The sequence below is a fragment of the Cupressus sempervirens genome, chromosome 10 (genome assembly GCF_028749045.1).
Source record: "Cupressus sempervirens isolate cs-2001-9-10 chromosome 10, ASM2874904v1, whole genome shotgun sequence".
In the NCBI taxonomy this organism is placed as follows: Eukaryota; Viridiplantae; Streptophyta; class Pinopsida; order Cupressales; family Cupressaceae; genus Cupressus; species Cupressus sempervirens.
This window is the reverse complement of record NC_143127.1, coordinates 796,803,378-796,829,394: the sequence shown is the minus strand read 5'-3', so window position 1 is coordinate 796,829,394 and position 26,017 is coordinate 796,803,378. Positions and strand designations below refer to the sequence as shown.

The window sequence follows — 26,017 nt, the reverse complement described above, 5'->3', positions numbered from 1 at the left end:
GTAGCTTATACTCCTTTCTTAATTCGCAAAATAGTTAAGTTATTTTTACTTTTAAGGGTCTTTCTGCCCTAATAGTAAATTTTTTCATATAGAAGTAAGATCGGACTTAGAGCCAAACCGATACATTTTCAGATAGCCTTTGAGTTAGTGAAGGTTTATCAGTATCACTGTTTCCAGCTCTTCATAGAAATGTAGTTAGAGATTCACCCTGCCCATTACGTGCTCCACGAGTAAGTGGATTCTTTCTTGAAAGATAAGAAGAAAGGATATTGGTAACACCCATTTTATAAAATCTCTCAACTTCTTGCTTACCTTGAGTTGATCCAAGGAATAGTGAGAAGGGGGAGCATTCCCTTTAAGGTAGGAGAGACTCTGTCTCACACGTTGTGGCTGGTCATCCTATTTTGTGACTGGATTTTTACCCAAAACTATCAGTTGCAAAATATCCACCCAACATGCCTAAAGCCAAGAACATGAAATTTGAGCTTCAAAGAATCACTCTAAAGAAGTTTGTGGCAAGGAGTTGTTTCAACTGGAGAGAGTTGAATGATAAGATGAGAAAGCAATTCACACATGTATATTGCCTACAAGATTTCTAGATTGATGTGCATACTAAGGTAGACATCTGACGCTAGGACTATAGTCGGTTGACATTAAAGCAAATAGTAGACTTCAACCTTGCATCAATCCCTAATGGAGTTAAAAATGACGATCAAATTTTGGATCCTGACTATATTCAGCATCGGAAAGAGAAATTGCCTATTCTTCCTCCTACATGGTCAAGTAAGGAAAACATCTCTATCTGGGATCGTTTTCAGCCTATCCTTGCTAACACCAACATTTGGTTAAAAGGAGAAGTCTCAAGTGTATCAAGATCAAACCTGGGAAATATTTTGATTCTACTAGCACAATTGGTATGATGTTAGAGATAAGGATTAAAGGAAAAGATGGGACTTCATCTTCAGCAATTAAGCGTCCCACCCAATGTCTACCAAAGCTTACAATCAAAGGAAGAAAGACCACTAGTAGAATACTCAGGTTTAAAGAAATTGGAACTCAAGCAATTCAGATTGATTCTAGTGATGATGATAAAATAAAGTCAATCTTTTGGGCCAAAAGGTGATTAGTTTAACAAAGATGAATTTTAAATTATAACTTCTTGAAAGTATCTGTTGGCGATTAAATATTTACTAATTACACTTTACTTAACCTTACTTAGGATAATGCATTGCATAGTAGTTTTTCATTGAGAAACCTAGGAGTTTGCACCTCATTTGTGCACATGGTGTAGGAGAATCCCACTCTAGATGGTGATAGTTGTTATCTCAGTCCACCTTTGGTGCACATATCACATTATCATCCTCATCATTGCACATACTTCATTGCTGTTAGTCATAGATAGAGTCGCCTTTTGTTTTAAAACTTTCTTTTCTCTTCTGCTTTTCGTCGATTGAAGTCTTTTCCCTTGCTGTCCAAGAATTCATCGTCCCCAAAGTGATCAGTCGAAGTCCTGAAAATCCGCAGTAATTCTTTTCTTCATTTGAACCACTTTGAACCACTTCAAACCTTGGTTTGAAGTGGTTCAAAGTAGTTCAACATAAGGTTTTGCTCTAATATCTTTCTTTGGCAGGTAATGTTTCTCATGCAGCGATGCTTTCTCCTGAAATACTTCGAACCTCAGTTCGAAGTAGTTCGAAGCAGTTCAAGGCAAACATAATCGACGTTTCTAGCTTGGAAGTACGGCATATCGTCATCTATTTATGGCATTGTCAGAAAATCACGATTTGAAGGCCATTTCTTTTTCCGAGGAGTGAAAATCATCATTATTGCAAGTGGGGTAAATCTTCAGTTTGAGAAAATGATTGGGCAAATCATAAATAAAGCGGCCGCCAAAAGGGAAATCATTAAATGGAAAGCTAGTGCAGAATGGCCTTCGAACGTATGAAGTTGATCAAAGTGGTATGTCGTTAAGGCCTAATTATTATCCTATACTTTCGTACGCAAATGCTTCCTTTTTTATAAAAGCCAACCGGTTCCCTTTAAAATCATCATGCGAAGAACTGGATTTGTAAAGAAGCTGTTAAGGAGAATAGGGAAAAGTAGTGGTTTTTCAGCAGAAAAAAGTGAGAACTTAACAATCTTTGTTCTATTCTGCAATCTATATTGTTGTCAAGAGTTTATCTACTCAAGGCTTTGCATGTTTGATTAACAATGCAGTCAGTTTTACACTTCCTCGGTAATGTTTCTAGTCCTGAATGTGAAAGACCAATTATCTGTGATACAAATTTGCAAGGAGTAAAAGTAGAAAATTTACAAGCCATATTCCTAAAGCGTGCCAATGAGACTAATGGATGCATGGAGGTGTTAACTAGTGGATTGATAGAAGCTGCTGCATTTCCCCCCGCCTTTGTAAGTCTCGAGCTCTTGCAACTATGTATAGATCACTATGACATCAAAAGTAAGAGTATTGTGAGCAAAGATGGCACAACTATCCTTTCCATTTCAAGAGAAACCACTTCCTCTATTTTGCGGTTAACAGCAAATACCTTTGCTTCATTCTCACAGGGCAGCCCCTAGTAAGTTCCGAAATACCATGGCCAGAAAATGGACTGAGATTAATTATGGACGCGGGTCTAGACTCCCAAAGGTCATTACCAAAGATCACATGAAACCCCACATACATGATCTACTTGTATTATTACACCATGTGAAAGGTTCAACAGATGTGTTCTTATTTGAGGAGTGGATGTTCAGATACGTTGAGATCATTTTAAAAGGTGATCAATGGATGGATTGGGCGGATATTATTGTGACTTCTTTGAGATCCCAACTTAAGCACGCTAAAGAGTCCCGCGAGGATTTCTACATGGCCTCGTATCTAACCTATTGCATTGCCTGTACATGTGATCTCACTCCCCTGCCTCATGGGATATGGAATGAAGAGATGACTATGTTTCAATATTGTCCTCATTTGTAAAAGGATAAGGTTTTAGAGGATTTTCGCAAAGTGCATGATGTACTCCTAGACAACGTTTGTTTGTCTTTGGAAAGGGAAAAGATGTCGAGGCTCTCCCCTGAGGCATAGAGATTGGTTCAACAATATGGGAGCTTCTTTATCCAATTTCCTAGGTTCACATATTTGAGGGTCGATGGATTCGATGATGAACCTGTGAAGTTAACCCGGTATGCCCTAGATTGCTTTGTGTTAGCTGAGTTATGCAAACAGCTTTTCATGTTATCAAAGACAACCTACCACAAAAGAATTGGGAAATCGCCTTCCCTGTCAAATTGGGTTAATTCGTTTGTAGTAGTATGGATAACGCTTCCATCATTGGAAGCAATCTAATTAGGTTCAACCTTGGTTTCTATCATAGCAGGAGAAATTTCGACAGTAAGGGGTATGCAGCCCAAATTCTCGGCCTTGAAGTTCATCCTCCAGCCACACCATATTTAGAAGATCTTTGGAAAGACTGCAAGAATGAGGAAGAAGTTCTAAAAAGGGATCATTCAAGGCTGACCTTGCAGCAGATTAATTCTTTCAAACTGAAATTCAATATAAGAGAAGTAGAGGATGATGGTTCAAACATGGTTGAACCTGGTTGGAAAGAATCAGATGAAACAGAGTCCTTAGCAGTTGATTGGTACAAGGAGGAAGAAGATGACATCAATCAAAGGGCTAGGTTCATACTTACCTACACAGATGATTGGCTATAGAAAAGGGCTCGAAGAATCGTCAATGAACCTCCTGTTGAGGCGACTTCTTCCCTTGAACCACTTCATTCTGACATTTCATTTTCTCCTATTGCAGGTAGCGCATCTATTCTGGATACAAAGGAAAAGTCTCCTCCCCATTTACAAACTACGGCTCCTAGGACAAGGTCCCAATCCAAGTCAAAAGCCTTGAAACGGTTCAAAGCCCAGAAGCAAGAGATGGCATCCCAAGGACAAGATTTAGGTGATGGGCTACATTCACCTGATGGAGGAGATGGTGGCGTTCAGTTTATCGAAGCTCCTAAGACAGACCAACCTAAATTTCTTACTCCGATCAGGGACGCTCAGATGATACCTGTGAGTCCTACCATTCCTCCATGGCTGTCAAGTTCAATCAGTAAGAAAAGGAGTCTGCAACCGGTGTCTACGCCGGTGAAGGATATAGTCACAAAATATGCAGCCAGAGGTTCAAAGGCAAAGAAAACAAAGACAGATGCTTATCTAACTAAGGATCCCATGACAGGGAAAATCACTGTGGAACTGGCCACCTATAAGCAAAAGAAAGAATCTGGAGATGTCGACGAAGAAGGATTCAAGGTCACTTCAATTGAATTGGGTACCCTCAATAGGAGCACTGGTAATAATTTCTTTAAGTTCTCTGCTGACCACATGCTCACGTAGTCCGAAAAGGATAGTAAGGAAAAGAAAGAATTGAAGGGGATGATAACTACCATGGCTGCATACATTGACTCTCTGATCAATCTTGGAGCTTCGCCAATTGTACAGGTTTCACAGCCGTCTGATCCCAGTTCGGCTGAGAGTCAACAACTAATCAAGCAAGTGCAGAAAGGCAAGTTGCTAACTGACGCCATGGGAAGCTGAGCAAATGGTATAATTGAGGAAGGCAATAAGTTTATTTCTGAATTTACTAGCATCTACACAGAGGGTGAAACACTGCTAGGAGAAATCCAAACCTTGGTCCCAAGATGGGAGACAGAGCTAGCGCGCTGCCAAGTAGTGGTTTTCCAAATAACAGAAGTAGAACGTTTTGGAGTTCCCAAATTCCTGAACGAAAATTCTATGAAGAATGTAGACCCTTGCATGCTATTTGTCCTGAAGAACAATATGCACTAGAAAGAGGCTATCTACAAAGAAACAATCAAAGAAATACAAGGCATTGAAAACCGGATCACAGAAATGCATGAAGAGCTCATAAAAGATATGAAGATTGTGAATCCAACAAGTGTCTTGCAATTCGATGAAGGGAATATGGATGCTGAGGTGTTAACAAAGAATTTCAATGAAGCGGTTGAACAAATCAGAGATAGTGAACTACCTAAAGCTGAAGACTTCTCTGCATTAGCGAATATCGAGTCCATGTTGCGCCTGAACAAAAATCTGATGCCATGTCAGAGCCTCAAAATGAAAGAATACAGGTGGCAAAAAGACGCGTGCAGGGCCCGATTGATGAGCTTAAAGAATCCTCATTCGCTTGCAACGCAAGAATTCATGGCCACGTTCCGGAGTTGGAAGCTCGTGCGCCAGACTGTAGGAGAGGAAGACAAAACTGACGGAGATGCTAGAAACTGAACGGTTCACCTTCCAGCGTTTCTTTCTTTTTGTTGTTTAACTACTCTTTCGTTTTATAACGGTTTCTTTTTGTAACCGAAAGAGCTGGATTTTGGTGGAGGCTCTTTCGGGTTTGAAAAACTATAAATGCTGGGGCATTTGACGGTTCTTTTTTTAAGCAAGTAATAGGAAGTAGCTAATATAGATAATAGTAGATGTTATAGACTAGATAAATTTAAAAACAATGATCTGAGATAGTATATGGAAGTTTTTCTTTCTAAGACTTTGTGCATGGAAGCGTTATATACATATATGAAGAATTTCAGGTTTGAACTTTGAAACTTGGTGTTCAAAGCGTCGGATTATCATTACTTTGTGAATGTGGTTTGGCAATTCAGAAATCTTGGTCACTGTTCTCTTCTTGTAAGTGCATTAGTTTAGTTTCTTAATTCATGTTATATTTTGTGATGAAGATTCATTCTTTGAAGTGGATTTTGTATGTGTGATGGTTTATTTTCAATCATTTATTCGAAGTTAGTATTGTTTCCTACCTCATTGCCCAAGAGCAATTGAGAGATCCGTAGGCACTTTCGGGAAAAAGTGTAAAAGTAATATTGAATTCATTGTAAAACTGACAAGGGAGCTGTACCTTATAAAAATTCAGAGAGAAAGGTAGATAAAACCACACTTTCTCAACTGTTGCGAATGGTCATTGTTCCTGTTATAAAGTTGGGCATAGAGTAAATCTGATAATTGTTAAAAAGGTCAATCTATTCACTAACAATTGTATAATGGAGTATGATCCACCTTTGGTAGACATATGATTACACCTTGTGTAGGTGATAGGTTATATTCTCCTTATCATTGTCTCTTATCACATTCCTATATAAGGAGGCCTATTATGTACTTTTCAATCAATCCATTAGACTTAATCAATCATGTCCATATAATTAACTGCTGTTCATTATCAATAATATCATTCTTGCATCTTTAAGCAATTGTCTTGTCAATCTCATTTGGAAGTTATCTTTGGTCTTTCATTTGATCCTGGGGGTGTTGTAGAGTCACCTAAAACTCTTAACAGTACCAAACAAAGTTATAAATAGGAAATGAAGAAGCTCATTTGCATATCTTTGACATTTTTATCTCTTACAAAGTCTAACCTGCAAGTTCAACTACAAACCCTAGGATGAAAATCCTAATGGTAATTTGTTTTGAGGATGAAAGATTCCTCCCCAATCAAATATATGTTGAATTCACACCAGATTCACAACTAAGCTCAAGCAGAGATTTGAAGGTTCTATATACAGTTGCTAGCTTCAGTTTTTAGGTACAATTTTATTAAGATGTGCTAGCAAATAATACATTTTTTATTGTGGTGTTTGCACTGTTACAGCTTCAAAGTATATCAGTATTTCTAGAAAGTGATATCAGTATTTCTAGCAAGTGAGTTCAGACAAAGTTTGTCCAATGTGTTCCTTCAAGAAAATGTTGGAGTCTAAACACCGTCATGCCTTTCCAAGGAGCCGTACCATAGTTATAGAAGCTGGAAGGGGTTGACTGGACTTTAGGAAGGCTTTAGACCCTTTTCCCATGCTCATGTGACCTTCTTAAGGGTCTAAGCCGCTGTGCCATTAGTTGAAGGCTGTCATATGATATGTAAAAAGAATGCTGAATGATCCTCCAGGTCAGCAGTTTGGTTATAATATTAAAAAACTTAATTGCTGTTTGCAATTTCTGTGTGCCTCATTTTGAAACAGCAATTTAGAAAGTTGTTTATAAATTTCCCATAATTATCTGACTTGAATATTTGTACCAGCAATTCAAACAATCACAAAAAGATTATTTGTTGCTTATATTAAGCAATAACTTGTGTGCGAATGAATCCATTAAAAAATTTAGACATTGTGAAGTACTGTAATGTATCATATCCAATCAAACAAATTTCAAAAAACATAATCATATCAACAGCATACAAACTATCTGACAAAATGCTTGGGTACTAAACATATGAATTTTGCAAAAATTTAGTTTACAAATTACTTCACGAATATTACACAATATCTAGATATAAAATTGAAAAACAAAAGGCACAAACAATTCCTAGCCTTAAAATAGATGATAAATCACCATTCACATCCAAATTAGGGATTATTATTTTCACTTACCGGACGTGAGGAGATAGCTTGAGCAACTTTAACAAATGCCTACAACATACATACACATAAGAAGGTCAAAAGAAACAGTCAATTTGATTAAATAATTACTCCATTGAAATATCATATTGCATACGAATATTAAAAGGTTTGTAAAATGTTGGCATAGCTAACATCCTTCTTCCTAATTCTTCTAACGATTAATGTTTGATATATTTTACAAGATGATTTAAATATTTTAGATTTAAAATTCAACTGCAAATCATGACATACACATAAAGCACAATGTTGACAAAGAAAACAAGCATCTTCTAATTAAGCATATAGTTTTCATCTTATCTGCTTATATTAAGCATAACCATTTTAGATTTTCTAGTATGGAAATCCTTAAAAATGTACTTTTTGAATTTTTGTCTTAAGAAGTATAAAAACAAGTACACATAAACTAAAATCAATGTTCCATAAATTCATGAAGTGAATGGAAATGTTTAGTCATTTTAAAAGTGCCACCCTATAACTGTACATCATACTACTTTCCAAAAGCTCTTACCACCAAATTTAGGTGTAGGAACAAAATGTTCACAAGACAGCCTTCAGCTACCATCATGGGCACTACAAGTTCTTGGTCATGCCCTTTGGGTTGATCAATGCTCTTGTCACACTCTAGTCATGCATGAACCACATCTTCAACATGTAGTTAATGAAGTTCATGTTGTTGTTCTTTGATGGCATACTCATATACAGAAAAACATGGGAGGACCATCTGAGACATTTGGATGAGGTGTTGATAATAATGAAGGCAAAATCCTTGTAGCGAAGGCCTCTTTATAGGTTTTCTAGTATGGAAATCCTAAAAAGAAGTCCTTTTAAAAAAATTGGGTTAAAAGCATAAAACCAAGTACACATAAACTAAAATCAATATTCCATAAATGCACAAAGTGAATGGCAATGTTTAGTCATTTTAAAAGTGCCACCCTATAATTGTGCATCATACTACTTTCCAAAAGCTCTTACCACCAAAAATGGGTGTAGGAACAAAATGTTCACAAGATAGCCTTCAACTACCATTATGGGCACTACTAGTTCTTGGTCATGCCCTTTGGGTTGATCAATGCTTCAATCACATTCCAGTCATGCATGAACCATGTCTTCAACATATAGCTATGGAAGTTCTTGTTGGTGTTCTTTGGTGGCATACTCATATACAACAAGATATAGGAGGGCCATCTAAGACATTTGGATGAGGTGTTGATGATAGTGAAAGCACAATCCTTGTAGCAAAGGCCTCCGCATGTGAGTTTGGCATGGCAGATATTTTATACTTGGGGCATACCATCAGTGCACAAGGAATGCAAGTGCACTAGAAGAAGATCCAAGCAATCCTCAACTAGCCACAAATAAGGATGCTCACAAAGTTGTGAGGGTCTACATCTACTAGAGGAGATTTGTAAAGGATTTCTCATAGCTAAGATCTCCTTTGACCAACCTCACTTGTCAAGAAGAAAGCCTTTAGATAGACGAAGTCTACTAGGCATTTGACAAGTTGAGGGAGACTGCAAGCACTTGTCCAATAATGGCCTTACCAGATTTCACTTAGACATTTTTACTCAAATAGGTGTAATTGTAATGTTCCCATCGTGTTTGACCATATGGGGTGGTACTTGTCAACTGCGTACAATGGAAGGATAGACACTATACGATGGGATAAAGTGTACAATGAGTTGCTCGATGTGCGAGTGGTGGGTCGTACAGCATACGAAGATGGAGAAGAGTGATTGCTACATACGTAAAATTGGCCAAGCATACGCATGGTTATGGTATGATGTTCTAGGATATTCATCAATTAATGAATATCACCTATGAGTGCCAAACACGAGTGATGCTAGAAATGAGATGAATAGATGCCAGAGATAATTATTCCATATATTCGCCACAACACAATTTAGTAGATCCTCACACACAATAGAACTCCAAAGATAGTCATCAAAACATCACCAACACAAATAAATTAATCTCCAAATAATAATAGTACTTGGTTATATATTACATTTGCATCGGACAAGATACGAGCAAATACGAGTAGTCACCAAATGACGACCATTAGTAGATCTAGCGGACACTGATATATCTGAGCAATACGTCCAACAGTAGAATAAGGTGGCACTAAACCACCGAAATTGCAATAGGTAGAGTAGGGAGTGTCTTCCACCTCTGAAACTATAGACAACTTCCTCAAACTTCAACCTCTGGAAATACAAAGAGAAATAAAAACGAATCTATGATGATTTACAATGCCCAGCCATCTCCTTATAAAGGCCTCCAATAAGCGTCTAGAGATTTACAATAGACCGACATTATCATTTATTTTATTATTTTATTAATTTGGACCCATATTTATTAATTAAAATAATTAACTAAAGGTCCTTTTATTATATGATTTTAGATTATGGGACTAATTAATTAATTAATTAAATTTAATTATTACATTAAAATTTGGGACATGACAGTAATGTCCCCATTTTTATGAGCATCAACTTTTGGAGGATTAACCTATTCCTTGAACCCCATAGGCTAATGGAGCTTCTCAGAGGCTCTAGTTTGCTCTAGTGGTCAAGGATATTCAAGATTTCTCTTTGTTTGTGTCAGAGCGGAACACTTACTATTTACAGCAAGTGTCTATTTCAAGAAGTCAAAGTTTCTATCTTTAGCAGAGCACCTGTACAACTTGGTAGCAATATTAAGATTTAGTATCGTTGACTAGAGCAATTATTCAGAGATTTATTGTTTATAGTTTATAGTAAGTCATTGTTGAGGAGTTGTTAAATTTGGTAGGGGCAACCCGAGTGATGGTATGCATCATGATATCTCTTTCGTCGGTAGGCTCATTTTGGGGGACATTACTTATAGTAAATCAATTATGCTAAGGCTGCAATTTTTAGCACTGCACCTGGACTTGGTATTTGCAGAGTGCATCAGTTGACGAATTGGAATGAGATATTGGCTCAAGCCCAAGCTATTAATTACTAATAAAAAATCCTTGATTAATAATTAATTGTTAAAGTTATTTTTATCTTTAAAAGTTGCACCCTTGACTGAATTCGAAAAACCCAATCACTTTGAGAAACATGGAAACACTCCTGGGTAGAGGGTGTACCAGAAATAGGAGTGAATATCCAAGTTTTAGGTCGGCTCCTGATAATGCTTCACCTATTTGCTCTTCAGACATAACTTGAAACTTGGGAGGGAAAGAGATAGATAAGATAAGATAATAGTATTAATGTCCAACAAAAAAACCACATGGGTTTATGGGACTGAGCGTACAAACAAAAGAGCCGACCAAAGTAGAAGCACCAAACGGTGACTTAGAAGAAAAGCTATACAAGACAAAAAGCTAGAAAAACCAAGGTAAGGACTAAGGATCCTTCCTTGGTACAAAGAAAGCAATCACAGAAGGGTATAACCACGAACGATCCAAAGACTTAGAGCCACGCCAAGAATCACAGGATGAGTGTCACTGTCTGGAAAGGCTGGTGTAGTGTCGAACTGATCTAGAGTGAGTGGTATCATATGGCCTTTTCGCTCCCCGTGGTGGAGACGGAGGGGAGAAAAAGGTGGTGATGAGCTGATCTAAAGTATGGCCCTTGGGTATGAGTGACTGCAGAGTATGATCATGGAGCTATGTGGCCTCCCATAGATAAAGTGCAAGACATCTCTGATTGGTGTAACTAAAGAATGTTGAAAGAGAAAAACAATCTCTAAAAAGTCAGAAAAATCTCCCTCTAATCTCATAGTAGATAGGGCAGTGAAATATAAAGTGAGTCAATCTCCACCTCCACCAAAGTACATGGTTGACAAATATAGTTCTCTCTATCAATGTGGTGATCAGTCTGGGCCCAAAGATGGTGGAAGCCAACTCTGAAGGAGCCCAAAGAGGATCTCAAAGCGTGACTCCAGCACCGATAAAGATAAGCAAGGCGGACAATAATACCATTCTAAATTTCAAGAAAATGCTCAGTATAAAAGGCCATCTTCGAACGTAATCCGCTAGGAGGATTACTCCAAGTAGTAATAATGTATTGTTTATAGATATCCTATGTGACATGCTCATTCAACTCCTGTCATGAGGGGAGGAGGCGAGTAGGAGCATCAAGTGAGAACTAGTAAGGAGGGAGACAATCAATCTCAATCCCGATCGAGCTCAGCATAGAGGTGGCCTAGGCGTACCAACTGCGAGATCTAGTACCAGCGTCAGATCTCATAACCATCATAGAAGAACAGAATGCCAAATGAGAATATCTGTGTCAGTTGACAACCGAATCCGAAAAGCCATGAAGCTAATGGAGAAACCAGATCAAATCAAAAATGGCCACGAGTTTGAAAGGATGAGCTCCAAACTCAGCCAAAACAATGTTCTGAGGGGTGAGTCTGTGACATCTAATGATACGTCCTAAAAGCAACATCTGAACACGCTCACTAGAGGTCCAATTAGAAGCAAGAAGAGAAGGCCCCCAAAACAATGAGCCATAGAGAATAGTTGGTCGAACCAAGGAGTCTAAATGGGACAGCTTAGATGAAATGTCCTAAAAATGGTGTCTGAAGCATTGTCTCTCCAGCATGGCCAGAGAACTCATGCCCTTACTAACTCTGGACTGAATAGCCAATCTCAAGGTGAAGTGGGGTCCAAAAAACTTCACCCCGAGATACATGTAAGAGGAAGTAATCTCAATCTCCTGTCCCTGAAAGAAGAAATTTAGGTGAGATGTCTTTAAGCAGTTCAAGATCATAACTCGAGTCTTGGTCAGGTCGACCACAAGCTGACGCTGTTCACAAAACGAAGCCAAACCATCAAGGAGTTGTTGTAAATTGTCAAGGGAAGAGACCAAAAGAACAACATCATCAACAAAAAGGAGAATGGAGATCAAAACTTGATGTAAATAGCACCCATCACTAGGTTGTGAGGAGTTCGCAAGGAAATCCTAAAGCTCATCGACATATAACCCGAAAAGGGTTGGGGAAAGGGGGCAACCCTATTTCACCCCAATAGTGCTCTGAATCGGAACAAAAAAGCCCTCTGGAGTCCTGAACCAACTAATCACCTTTTCATACAGTCTCATAATAACCGTCACCATCATATCTGAGATCCCAATCTCGCTAAATTTTTGGAATAAGGCCTTCCTAAGAACGGAGTCAAAAGCCTTACGGAAGTCCACGAAGTAGTAGTAGACATTCTCAGACCAGTGCCTAGCCTCCTCAATAATAGCCTGCAATGTGAAGACATGATCCATAGTGTGGTAGTTCGCCCGAAAACCAACCTAGCCTCTTGCCCTACAACCTTTCCTCTCAAGCTCTCTAGATAGCATAGTGTTCAGAGCAGTGCGATAGAGTTTGGAAAAAGTATGCCCAATCATGATGGTCCTGTAGTTACTTAGATCGAAAGCAAGCCCAGACTTGTGAATAAGATAAATCACATGTCACGACCAGGACTCAAGGAATTCTAGTACAAACCACTCTATTAAAGAGTGTAGGAAAGTAAGATCCGAGGACCAAAGCACCAAGATTGCAAATTTCTACCTAATTAAAACTTTAAGACTAAGGTGATACCCCGAAAATTACTTATGATACTCAGAAAACTGAAACACCTGAACACCAGAATAACAAATCTAAAACTCACACAACTTGTCTTTTCTAGGCATGCACATTTTTAATTTATAGAAGGGTCTAAGTGCCCAATTGCTCTATAAAGGAACCAAAAATTCACGATAAAGAGCCTAACACCTGCTTGACACGATCTATAACCTGCACATTGCACCTATAATAGAAAAGGTATGACATGGTGAGACAAATCTAAAGGAAAATCATTATTTTCACTAACAAGTTCATCAATCACATTGATACACAGTTCTGCAAACACAAGAGGGTAGAAACAATTGATAAAAATGGTATCTTTCTTACTATCATAAACTAAGTTACAAGAAATAAGCAAGAATGAGGAGAAGGATTTTAAAAAATCACGAGTCCCCCAATCTGTTAAAACCAAAACTCCCTACAAATAAGCTTTGAGCTCATATATATGCATTTTCAGATTCAACTGCATTTAGGAGAGCCATAACTCCTTGGTCAAATTCAGCCTTCAAGGCCAGATTTGAGCCCCTAAAAAGTCTTCAAAAGTGTACAAGTGGCTTCAAAAGGCATGCCCTGATAATATCATCATAAAGGCTTCTCATAAATGTAATCTTATCTCCAAAATAAACACTTAAAAGTCTCCAAAATGCAATAACTCTATCTAACTTTTCATCCCATCACCTTGGCCTTGGACAAGTGCAATCAACTCTAAAAAATATCCAATTTGACTTCTAAAAGGTAAAGTTAATATTTTAATTTTATATCACATACATTAAAATATTTATAGTTCATAAATATCAAAAGAAACCTCACTGAAGAAATGAACTATAAAATATTCAATATTCTTCTTACTTAATCTTTATTTATTACATAACTCGTAAGTAATTATTTTAGTATATATTAACTATATCATAATGTTTATTAAGTGATGGTTTAAACCACTTAATAATATTATTGATCTAATTAACATATATTAAAATAATAATTTATTTGTTACGTATTAAATATATTGAAGTACTAAGAATATTAAAAGTTCTATTTGTAATGTTTGTAATTCATTATTATAAATATCGATTACATTGGTAATATTATTAAAGTAATAAAAAATACTTAATAATATTATCCAAGAAACAATCCATTCAGCATATAAGAACAAAAAGGCAAGCATGTTAATGAAATTAGATATCCAAAAAGCATATGACATGGTGGATTGGAAGTTCTTATGCAAATCCTTAGAAGCTTTTGGCTTTTCATGCCAATGGATTAACCTAATATATCAATGTATCTCAACCACAAAAATCTCAATTCTTGTCAATGGTACCCCCGAAGGCTTCTTCGAAACTTCAAGAGGTATTAGACAGGGAGACCCCTTATCCCTATTTCTATATATCATTATGGCTGGAGCCTTTGGGAGAGCAGTTTTTGAGGCCTACAACAAAGGGGAAATTAAGAGTATAACTGTAACAAAAAATATTCCCAACATTACTCATCAACAATTTGCAAATGACACTATTATGCCTAGTGATAGTACAACAAAAGAGGCGTTGAATATCAGGTCTATCATCCAACTATACATGGCAGCATCAGATCAAAAAGTAAACACAGCAAAATCTGAAATCTTTTTTATTAATACTAAACCAGAAATAGAAAAGCAAATCTATCATATAATGGGGTACAATAGGGGTGAATGTCCTTGCAAATACCTTGGTATTGAATTAGAAAGAGCCAGCAAATCCAATAAGGTATGGCAGAATATTTTGGATAGATTAGAGGCCACGATAGGCGATTGGAGATATAAATGGCTCTCAAAAGTTGGCAAAATCACCAAGATTAAATCAGTCCTGTCTGCTATCCCTATTTATCCGCTTCCCTGCCTTCCTCTATCTAAGCATATCAATAAGAAGCTTGAGGCAATACTTAGAAGTTTCCTTTGGAATGATGTGAGGATTCTCAAAAACTTGCCCTCATAAGATGGGAAAACATTTGTAAACCAAAGGACTCTAGAGGATTAGGCATTAAAAACTTATTTTGGCAAAACGAAGCATTGGGGGCCAAACTGATATGGCACCTCTTTGTTGAAAGAAATAAAAAATGGGCTAAAATCATGTATAACAAGTATCTTAATGCTACTGATCCCTTTTCCATTTTTAGGATGAAGACTCTTCCAAAAGGTTCAAAGAGTTGGAATTTTATTGTTAGATGTCGAGCCCTCATTAGTAAATATCTTACTTGGGACATTGGTAAGGGTGATGAAGCCCTTTTCTGGAAAGACTCATGGGATGGGCATCGCCCAATAGATAGCTTAGAGATTCATGTAGATCTCAAAGAGAAATTAGTCAAATTATGGGGAAGCAAGGTCAGTGATTATAAAACCAAGAAAACTCAGAACGGAAGTACTAGTTGGGTGTGGAAATCTTTGGATGACATAGATGTGGAACCCACTACAAGAAAGGTATATGAAAAGATTATCAAGAGTAGGAAAATCAAGCAATTAGAAAGGAACGATAATCTTATTTGGGCAGCACCAAAGGATGGCAAGTATAGTGTTAAAAATGGATATAAAGCTCTCATTTCCTCCCAAAGATGGGATGAAGTGGAACTCCCACTCAAACTCTACTGGAATCCTTCATGTCTACCAAAGGCTGGGTTCTTTTTATGGTTGGCATTTCAAAACAAGATCCTCACAGACAACAGATTCTGCAAACTGGGTTTTGAAGGCCCCTCTAGATGTGTGTTATGCAAACTAAATAGTGAAGATGCAGATCACATCTTATACAGCTGTCCTTTCTCCCAACATTGTTGGAATTGGCTCAGACACATGTTGGGCTGGCAAGCCCCTATGCCAAATTCTCTAGTTGATTTTCTTAAAAGCTGGCCCACTAATATTTGTAAAGCTATCTACAGTAGAATTTGGAATATTTGCCCTTCTATCCTCATGTGGGAGGTGTGGAAAGAAAGAAATAGAAGACTCTTCAGGGACCAAGAAATGCAGCCAAAAAAGATCGTTAAAAAAATAGAAGTATAGTCGAGACGTTATATTTCCACCTCCAGAAGTCCCAAAAAGAAGAAGGATCATTTTCAAGCTGGGATGGTTTCATCAGAAAGAAGTGGACCAACCTTATTAATCCTCCGCTCATCTACAAAAAGAACAAAGAGGCAAGGAAAAATTGTAGATGGACACCCCTTCCAAGGGGATGGGCTAAGTTAAACTTCGATGAAGCGTCCAGAGGCAATCTAGGTCTAGCAGGCATTGGTTGTATCATTACCAACGAGTCTGGAGATTGGATTACTAAAAGGGCTAAATCTACTAACCCAACCACTAATAACTTAGCTGTGCTTGAAGCCTTGCAAGAAGGGCTTAAACTCTGCCTAAAATTAGGACTATCTAAAATTATCATTGAAAGAGATTCTCAAATTGTATTAAATGCAATAAGGAAAAGAGCAACACCCAACTAGGTCTTAAACTCAAAGTTAGAAGAAGTTCTCAATATTCTAGATAGGTTTGTAGATATTCAGATTTGTCACATTTTTCAGGAAGGTAATAATAAGGTAGACCAATTGGCAAATGAGGGGGTTGATGGTAACACTTCTCTGGTCATCAAAGATTGGTAGTCTTATAAAGAGCCATCAATCATTCCACCACCTAACATTAAGTCAATAAGTTAATAAAGTTCCATTTTAAACCTTTCTAGCAATCAATTATCCTTAGACCTTTTTTAGTCCAACCTTTAGTTAATCATGGTCCCTGGATTCTTCCTTAAGTATCCTTTTGCTATTATCTTTGCATATGTGTTGTTTTCCCCTATCCTTACCGTTCTCTTGTTTTATATTATCTTAGCCCTTGCTTATTAAGCAGTTTTAAATTATCTTAGCCCCTACTTTATATGCAGTTTTAAGACTAGTCTATAGGCATGCTTGGTACTCCTTTTAGGTTGGCCTTAGATTAGTATATTTTAGAACTTTCTATTTTGTTCTCCTTATTGCCGAGTATGTATAGGATTAATCATTATTTGTAGGCCTTTCTTCTTTCTTTCGTTTTATCATCAGCGGCCCTCAACTCATAATTCCTCGTTAGCTCGCCCTCGTTTTTCAATTACAGTGTCATGAATGCTTATTAATGGCGTCAAGTAGATGGCCTTAGCTGATGTAGGCTTCTTCTCGGCTTTTCTAGATCCTTCACTTGTTCTTCATTTCTTTTAATTTGTTTCCTATATCATCTCTTTCATCTGTCGTCAATCTCTTTGCAATGGACACCTTCATCTATGTTTTCCATGTTTCGGAAGTGTGGACACTGGCTTTTTGTAGCAATGTGAAGCCAAAACGATGGAATCGCATGCTCAAACTAGTTGATGACATGACGAGAATTGCGGTGAGTCATGCCCTAGGAGAAAGATTTTTCAAATATGATTTCACATGGAGAACAAATAGCAATATCATAGGGACTTTTATTGAGTGTTTGGCAAGAGCCAAAACTGACAAATGGGATATGGTTAGACTTTGCCGGAATATATTTGAACCTGTCTGGTTCGTGGACTTGGAAGGGGCCATTATGAGCTTAGATGAAAAACTCAGAGTCCCCCTCCCTAAAATGTACATGGATCATCCCCAAGGAGCTTCGATTTGGCCATAGTTCCTAGGTGACCTTCGTTGGTCATTCGTGACCTTGCAGCTTTTAATCAGGCGTGGCCAAAGATGGAGTCAAGCATTCAATTTCTCCTTAGATGGGGAGGGATTGTGGCGGACAATGGCAAGGTATGGCTCCAAAATTATCTAGGTTTGTTCAAAAAAGTCCAGCAAGGAAAAGAACTCGTTTGAATTTCCGCCGCACTTCCGGTGTGAAAACCCCAATGACATCTCTAAAGTAATTATGGTCTTTTGGAAATAAATGCTTTGTAAGGGTTTCTTGTTTTTGGTTCTCCTATTGTTTGGTGGAGATTTTCCCCTATTTTGCCCGTGGCCTTGTGACCTAGTTCGCATTTTTGGCTGGCTCCCTATGATTCTTCTCTTGGTTGGTAGGCTTTGCTCTAAAGTTTGATTAACGATGTATACCATGTTTACCGCATGGATTAAATACATCAATGCACACAGACAATGGACAAGAACAGCAGTACTCCTTTTATTAGATGCAAAGAGATTACATTATGCTTATGATGATGATTACAATGATCCCGAAAGGTGTATATATACTTTCTGAAGAACCTTCCCGAAGGGGTTCGTCGGCTACATGACAATTACCGAAGGGCCCGTCGGCTACATAAAAAAGAACCTTCCCGAGGGGACCCGTCGGCTGATACACAATCCGTCGGCTACATGACAATTACTGAAGGGCCCGTCGGCTACATAAAAAGAAGCTTCTCGAAGGGACCCGTCGGCTGATACACAATTTTACCGACGACATACCAAAGCCAGCTAGGATATTATGTAATGTACCTTCCTGAGATAGTAAAGTACGAATAGTATGTTATGTTTTTATCAGTTTAATGTATTAAGTTTAAGACGAGTGGCAGTATGCTTCTACTGGTAGCTATCTCAAAGGCTGACCAGTAGGTTAGTATTTAAGGTTAATCACTGTATTTACTCGATACCAAGTAATATAAAGTATATTTTAGTGTTGAGTTTGATTTGTCCTTTGCTTTCTTTGTGTGGCATGTTTTGGTTTTTGTATCGATAGCTCTTAATTGTATCTACATTTGGCAATCTAATTTGGGCTCTCTCTTAGCTTTAATGGTAGTTTTGTTTGGTGCTTCCTAAGCAATTTCCTACCTAGGAAATTTGAGTTGGTAAACCAATTTTCAGCTATTTGAAAGATTAATCCAGCTGGGTTAAAGACTTAATCACAAAGGCGAGTTCATTATTAGTAAACCACTAATTTGTATTCGACATTTCCTAATTTGGGTATTGTAGTTAGAAGAAGTTTTGTTAATTCTGCTATGTTCCTTGATCATTTTGAAACCCATTGCTTTATGACATCTATTTCTCAATTCTAAATCTTTAGCAACTTTATTTGTTGGGACCTCTGTTCCGGATCTCAATCTCTCTAGACGTATTTCTTGTTCATGGGATATGCTCTAAACTTCCAGAGCTTCAGAGGAAGGAATCAGGATTTCTTAATAGAGCATTTCGATGAGGCAACCATAATTAAAAGCAATCCTTCTATTTGATGAGTATTTTGGTTTTATTCTCTAAGTAATGTTAGTATTCGCTTTGTGTTTTTAATGGTGTTCTGATAGTTATTTCTAGTGTTTTAGTTATAATTGCGCTGATAGGTGATAGCATTATGGTAAATACCTTCAGTTATGTTCATTATCGATGGTGCTAGATAATTTAATTAAGGTGTGCCTTTATTGGTTTTTTCCCTACCATTTTGGCCTATCTAGATTACCTTTGCATTCGTTCTCCTCCTTCCCGGATCTCGTTTTTTTTCAGTTTAACTAACAGTTCTAACCTCTGCTACAAGCTGTACTTCTGAGCAACAAGATTATAAGGGGATAGCTATTCAATCAAAACAGATAAGAAGAGGCAGTCATGGAAGCATTAAAGCTCTGGATTTTCTATTCATTTCTTGTAATGTTTTAACCGATATTAGTGAAAGAAGAAGTATAGTTTTATTAGAAGAGGATTCGCATCCTTCCCCTATACTGATTTTAAAAATCTTACATTTGACTACTAGGGTATGCCCCTTTTAATTCTGTAATAAAAAAGACTAAGGTCCCGGGCAAGACTGGAGGTTTTCTTCTTCGTTCTTTCCTACCAGTGCCCGTTTGAATGGAGTCACTCTGTTGTATTTACTTTAATGGTTGTTTACTGATCAAAATAAATAAATAAGTAAATAATAATCTACAAATATTACAAATAAAATATATATGATGTAAAAATAAACTACATCTATTTTACCTCCTATAGTCTAAGTGAGGTATTTTAAAATTTTGAAAGTTTGGCAAAATTGGAACACATTTGGCATTGTAAGGGATATCCATGGGATGTGAAAATAAAAGGCATGGAAATATAAAATAATTTCCACAAACTTCATGAAGGTTCTAAGGCGCAACTGTAATAACTCCAATAGGTTATAACTTCTTCAAACACCAAAAATCTTTATACTTCAGTTGTTTGACATTTCGTCAAACACTTTGCAAGCAAGCTCTGATACCACTGTAATAACCCACCTCAAATCTGCCGTCAAAAAAAACACTGATGAAAGCTCAAGGAATTTCATCAAAAAATTCACATGCAAGGGATGTATGACTAATATAGTATTTCAGCTGGCTTTAAATGACTCTTTTTCAATTTGCATCAATGAAAAACTTGTGCTAGAAGACTCCAAATGGACTACACAATGGCCTAACATGAGTGTGCTACTAATTTTGACAATATTTAGTGCATATATATGATCTAAGCATGAGAAATGTACACCTACAGCCAACTGGCATTTTTACAAACAGTTGGTGTGCAAACTAACTAGCTAATAAATAATGATATTAAATTGCTTAAATGACACCAGCAACTATTATCTTCTTAATTTGCAATGAAATTTCTAATACAATGCTCATGAAATATGGCCAAGACTTTTGGCATTTACATGTATTACAAAATGATAATGCTGGTATAATGCACACTTACAGCTGAAACTTGTAACACCCTAAAAAACAATACTAATAAAGGAACCTGGTTGTAGATGGCTGTAATAATCTTCTTCAATGCTGCCCCTTCTGATTTGCTTTTTTCGAACTACTTTTTCGGACTGCTTTTTTTGGCCTGCTTTTTCGGTTCCGCTTTTTCGAACTGCTTTTTCGGCCTGCATTTTCGGTTCCACTTTTTTCGGACTGCTTTTTAGGGTAAGTTATTACAGCCATCTGTAATAACTGCTTTTTTCCGATTATTACAGCCATCTACAACCAGGTTCTTTTATTAGTATTGTTTTTTAGGGTGTTATAAGTTTCAACTATAAGTGTGCATTATACCAGCATTATCATTTTGTAATCCAAGTAAATGCCAAAAGTCTTGGCCATATTTCATGAGCATTGTATTAGAAATTTCATTGCAAATTAAGAAGATAATAGTTGCTGGTGTCATTTAAGCAATTTAATATCATTATTTATTAGCTAGTTAGTTTGCACACCAACTGTTTGTAAAAATGCCAGTTGGCTGTAGGTGTACATTTCTCATGCTTAGATCATATATATGCACTAAATATTGTCAAAATTAGTAGCACACTCATGTTAGGCCATTGTGTAGTCCATTTGGAGTCTTCTAACACAAGTTTTTCATTGATGCAAATTGAAAAAGAGTCATTTAAAGCCAGCTGAAATACTATATCAGTCATACGTCCCTTGCATGTGAATTGTTTGATAAAATTCCTTGAGCTTTCATCAGCGTTTTTTTTTAGGGCAGATTTGAGGTGGGTTATTACAGTGGTATCAGAGCTTGCTTGCAAAGTGTTTGACGAAATGTCAAACAGCTGAAGTATAAAGATTTTTAGTGTTTGAAAAAGTTATAACCTATTGGGGTTATTACAGTGGTATCACAGCTTGCTTGCAAAGTGTTTGACGAAATGTCAAACAACTGAAGTATAAAATTTTTTGGTGTTTGAAGAAGTTATAACCTATTGGGGTTATTACAGCAACTACACTAAAAGCAACCCCAAAGATATTCATTTTGCCCTTGTATTTTAGAAAAAACGCTCTGCTGAAAAAATGACCAAGCCCTAGCCGCCATGGGAGAATGAAGATTTGATCTTGCTATTGACGGCATCTGGAAGATTTGGGGTTGTTTCTGGGCGCTTCTGTTGGCTCAAACAGTAGCATTTTTCTTCTGAATTTTTCCTTTCATGCTGACCACCGTTTGCTGGGAGGAAAATGGTGATTTTGACACCATTTGTGGCTCGACCCTAGAGTTTTTGGGCACTTTCTTGGGCTCAATCAGCAACTCTATTTCTGCATTTTTCTGGGCACGAATGACAGATCTCTTCCTCTGCATTTAGCCGTTCATTATGGCATCTCCTTCAAAGCCTCCAACACCTTATCTCTATGGTTGTGCTTGCGTTTTGGAGTACAGTTGGCACCTTTTTTTTTAAGGTTTCTTTCTACGGGTAGCCGCTCTTTTGCAGCAATTTCTCCATTTCTTTTATTGTTGTTGACCGAAAAAGAGGATGCATACGCTGCATTTTATTACCTTTATCTTGCATCATGGATATCTCTCTTTTCCAGTGGAACTGTATATGCTCAAACTTGGAGCTTTGCCCTTTAATTTATTGAGATCTCACTATCTCTGGTAAAATTTATATGGCAAAACCTCTACAGGCTATAGCTTTTCTATGCTGCTTGAATTTGAAAGAAGTCTGGACTTTGAGTCCATAAACAACGTTGAAAAATAGTGAAGCATTCTCTGTTTATTTCTTGCACAAATCTAGAAACTTTACTGTCATTTTTGTACATACTTCACCTCCTCTTCAAAAATCTGGGACATACAACGACAGCCCATGGTAGATAGATCTGAATATTTATTTCTCTCGATGTAAATGGATATTTTCTAGCACCTGTAGACTGCTATTTGACATTTTCATATGCTCTACAATAGTTATATTTTATTTTGGGTATCCTGAAAATGATTGCTGTAATTTCAATCTGAAAGCACAAATTTGCCTTTTGATACTAGAGTTTGTTCAAACCTTGAAAATATTCAACCCTTCTAGCTCTATTATAAAATCTCCTCATGAATGGTTGCCAAAAATACGGTTCTGTGCTTTTTATTGCTGGGTACTCTCGCATACTAAAATACTGCATTTGATTGCTATTTGGAGAAGATATGTCTGCTCTTGTGTTGTTGTCGACATGCATATTCTGTCCTATTCATCATTTGATTCATCCTTTGTTAACACCAAAATCTGCTCTCGTGTTTAATGCTGATAGTAGTGATACCATAAATGATCACTGATTTGATGGCATGGCATTCTACTCAATCTGACTATAAGGATGCTTCTTCCTTTGCTTGAAAAAGAGATACTGACTTAAAGGCTTTCACTTTGATGTTCTTTGAGATGTTGCCTACTGTATTTGAAGACCACAAACTATATATCCTTGTCTTTATCACTGTCATGCACACCTTCGTGATTTGTAGCAGGCATGATATCCCCTTGCTATTCACATATTTACATTTTGTTTACATGTTGATTATCTATGGTACTTGCATGCGCTTCACTTTGATTGCTGATCACTTTATCTCTTATTAGCGAACCGGGCTCAAACTCTTGTGGGAGCCTCATTTATGTCCACTCGCTAATCAGAGCACATGTCGCTGCACATGAATCTAGCTAGTTAGAAAACAGATCAGGGCTTGGGTTTGGCAATATGGATGCATGTGTGTGTATAATGATGAGATAGGCTAGGCATTGCTTAGATTCATTGGATCTGACTCCATCTTTTCTTGTGATTGCAAGACTTGGTGCTGGAACGTGAGAAAACAGGAGCAGCAAAGCACCCAAAGCATGCATGGTCAAAGCAAGCAGCAACATCACCAATCATTCAAGCAATGTCTCACCCCTATGACTCTTTATGCCCTTTTCTTTTTTTACACGTGTTCATGTTTTCAAATTCAAAATTTGAATTTGTTCTTTATCAATGAAGAAATACAATTTCAGAAAAAGCATGTAAGAATCAGTTTTATGTGATGCTCTTTCTTCTTGAAAAATGTAATGTTTCAGCTCTCTGGTTTATATGTTATCAAAACTCTTCTACGTGGCAAAACACAAAAATACACGTGTGATTGGCATAACTATGGCTCTACCTGAATTTTAACCAGAAGTGAAAATTTAGGCAGCAGTTATAAAATATATTTTTCATTTAAGTGGGGGCCAATTGACACATTAAAGTGAACATCATAGTTGGAAAACTCTCACTTGACAACAACTCGCAAAGCCCCAAAAAGTTTATTCAAGAAAAAATCGGCCAGTTTTTAAAAAATACTCAAGAACCTAAAAAATTGGTTAAATTTAATTAAAAATACATATTTTGCAAAATTCAATGAGAAGATGCATGTAATGAGTTAATTAAAGAGAACACAAAAGAAACAAGCAGAGTTTAGATATATAAAAAATGCATAGTGGGTACAAAATTGCATTCTCATGAAAACTAGTGAAGAAAAAATGTAATTTTTAGCCAATATCCCTGGCTTGTGCGTGCAGGCGAGTTGTTGCTTAAAACTTGCCAACAACTTTGCTATTAATCGGCGAGTTTTTGAAACCGCAATTTTCTAGCAGAAATACTTGGCGATTTTTGGCAAATCGCAAATTACTCCGCAATTTACCAACTATGGTGCACATCATTAAATGTTATTTGACTTTATTATAAAATGGTTATTTAATGATTATAAAGTTGAATTATAAAGTGCATATGAAGAATAATGTGAAGTGTCAATTTAAAGAGAGATATTAGTAATTATCAATATTGACTTTATATTATTTTGTTGTGCATTTAATGAACAGAAATATAATAAAGTATTATATTTCAAACTTGCAACAAAAGCCGATGTGATAAGTTATATGGACAGTAAGCTTGAAGCTTCAGGCTCAATTTGTATTTGGGATTTACATATACCTTCAAAGGGAGAGGTGGAATGACTGCTGTGCAATTTGATTTGGTGAAATTGGTGATTGACTTGTGCCTGGGGTTTGAGCAATTGGAAGCTGGAAGAATTGGGAATTCTTCTAAGTATTTTACACTTTAAATTGGTTGAATCCTGCCAGTGAATTGTGCTAGAGATTATGAATGTGTTTAATTTGGTTATCGAATTGTGAAGAATATTCAAAGTTTCATTTCAGATAATTTTTGCAAGTCAGGGAGTGTTAATTTAATGCAAATAGCAACTATATGAAAGGTTGAGTTTGGAATTGAAATTTGTTGCTGTTAGAAATTGAGGGACAACACCATATTACAGTGCAAGCAATTATAGGGCCCAATTTGAAGTTATTTTGCAACTCTAATCACATAACCTCAGAGGTTGGAGTTTGATCTGCATCCTTGGAGTCCAGCATTCATAGTGAGGATAGTCACAGGTTAGCAGTTAGAAAGGGCAATCCCCTAGAGGCTGCAATTTATATTCAAGGTGCAGCGTTTGTGTATGTGAGGCATGTTTTCAATAAAGAGTGTCTCCATTTGGGGTTTAAATGTTGTGGTAGCATTATATAATCATCTTCGAGGGCTGCAATACCATTTTGGAAGTCTATGATTGCATACAAATCAACTCCAAGTTCCACAGTTTTACAATTAAATAAATGTAGCTGCATATCAACTGTCATTATAATTATTTTGTAGAAATTATTGAAATAAGATTAGTAAGGAAATTGTTGCATTGTAATTTGCTATTGTAATTTGAATTTCATGCATTGGTATATGTTTGGAATTGCAAAACTATTCAAATACAAAACAAAGCAACACATACTTTCATAAATCAGAATTTAACGACTTCGTGCCAACCATTTGACGAAATGTCAAAGGTCAAAATTAAGTTCTCAGAGTTGGTACTAGTTGGGGTTCTTACAGTGGTATCAAAACTTGCATGCAAAGCATAGTTACACCCTCTTGGGGGATGGGGGGACGTCAGAACAAGAGGACAACTTTTTAGGACAAGGGGACAGAGGAGCGTTAATTTGGAAACAGCGGGGGGACAGTGGCAAGGGACAGGAGGGGTATTGTATATACTATACATATGGTGCTTAAAATGCTAGTTATGAAAAGATCTATTGCAATATAAGGTATAAAGATGTAAAAGAATAAATACTTGAACATTGCATTAAATTAGAACATTGAACATTGACATAAATAGTCGAATCAACAAATAGTCAACACCAAGATGTCTCCCATCCTTGGCGGAGGTGGTGGAATTTGGTGGTGTCGCTAGGGACGGGGGGACAGAGTCCCCAAGTCCCTGAGACATAGGAGAAAAAGGGGTTGGACATATCCCCA

The 26,017-nt window shown here is 37.0% G+C and overlaps 1 protein-coding gene across 5 annotated transcripts in view; it reads right to left on the bottom strand.

Moving 5' to 3' along the window:
• LOC149536317 (Protein kinase superfamily protein) overlaps positions 1-26,017 on the bottom strand; it is a 252,316-nt gene that overhangs the window by 180,530 nt on the left and 45,769 nt on the right. For 4 of the 5 annotated variants that reach the window (XM_089803150.1, XM_089803147.1, XM_089803149.1 and 1 more), the window contains one exon: positions 7,449-7,487. The exons of the other annotated variant lie outside the window; for it this stretch is intronic. In XM_089803150.1, coding sequence (XP_089659276.1) covers positions 7,449-7,487 — 39 coding nt within the window. The remainder of the gene's footprint in view (positions 1-7,448; positions 7,488-26,017) is intronic. 5 annotated transcript variants of the gene reach the window in all.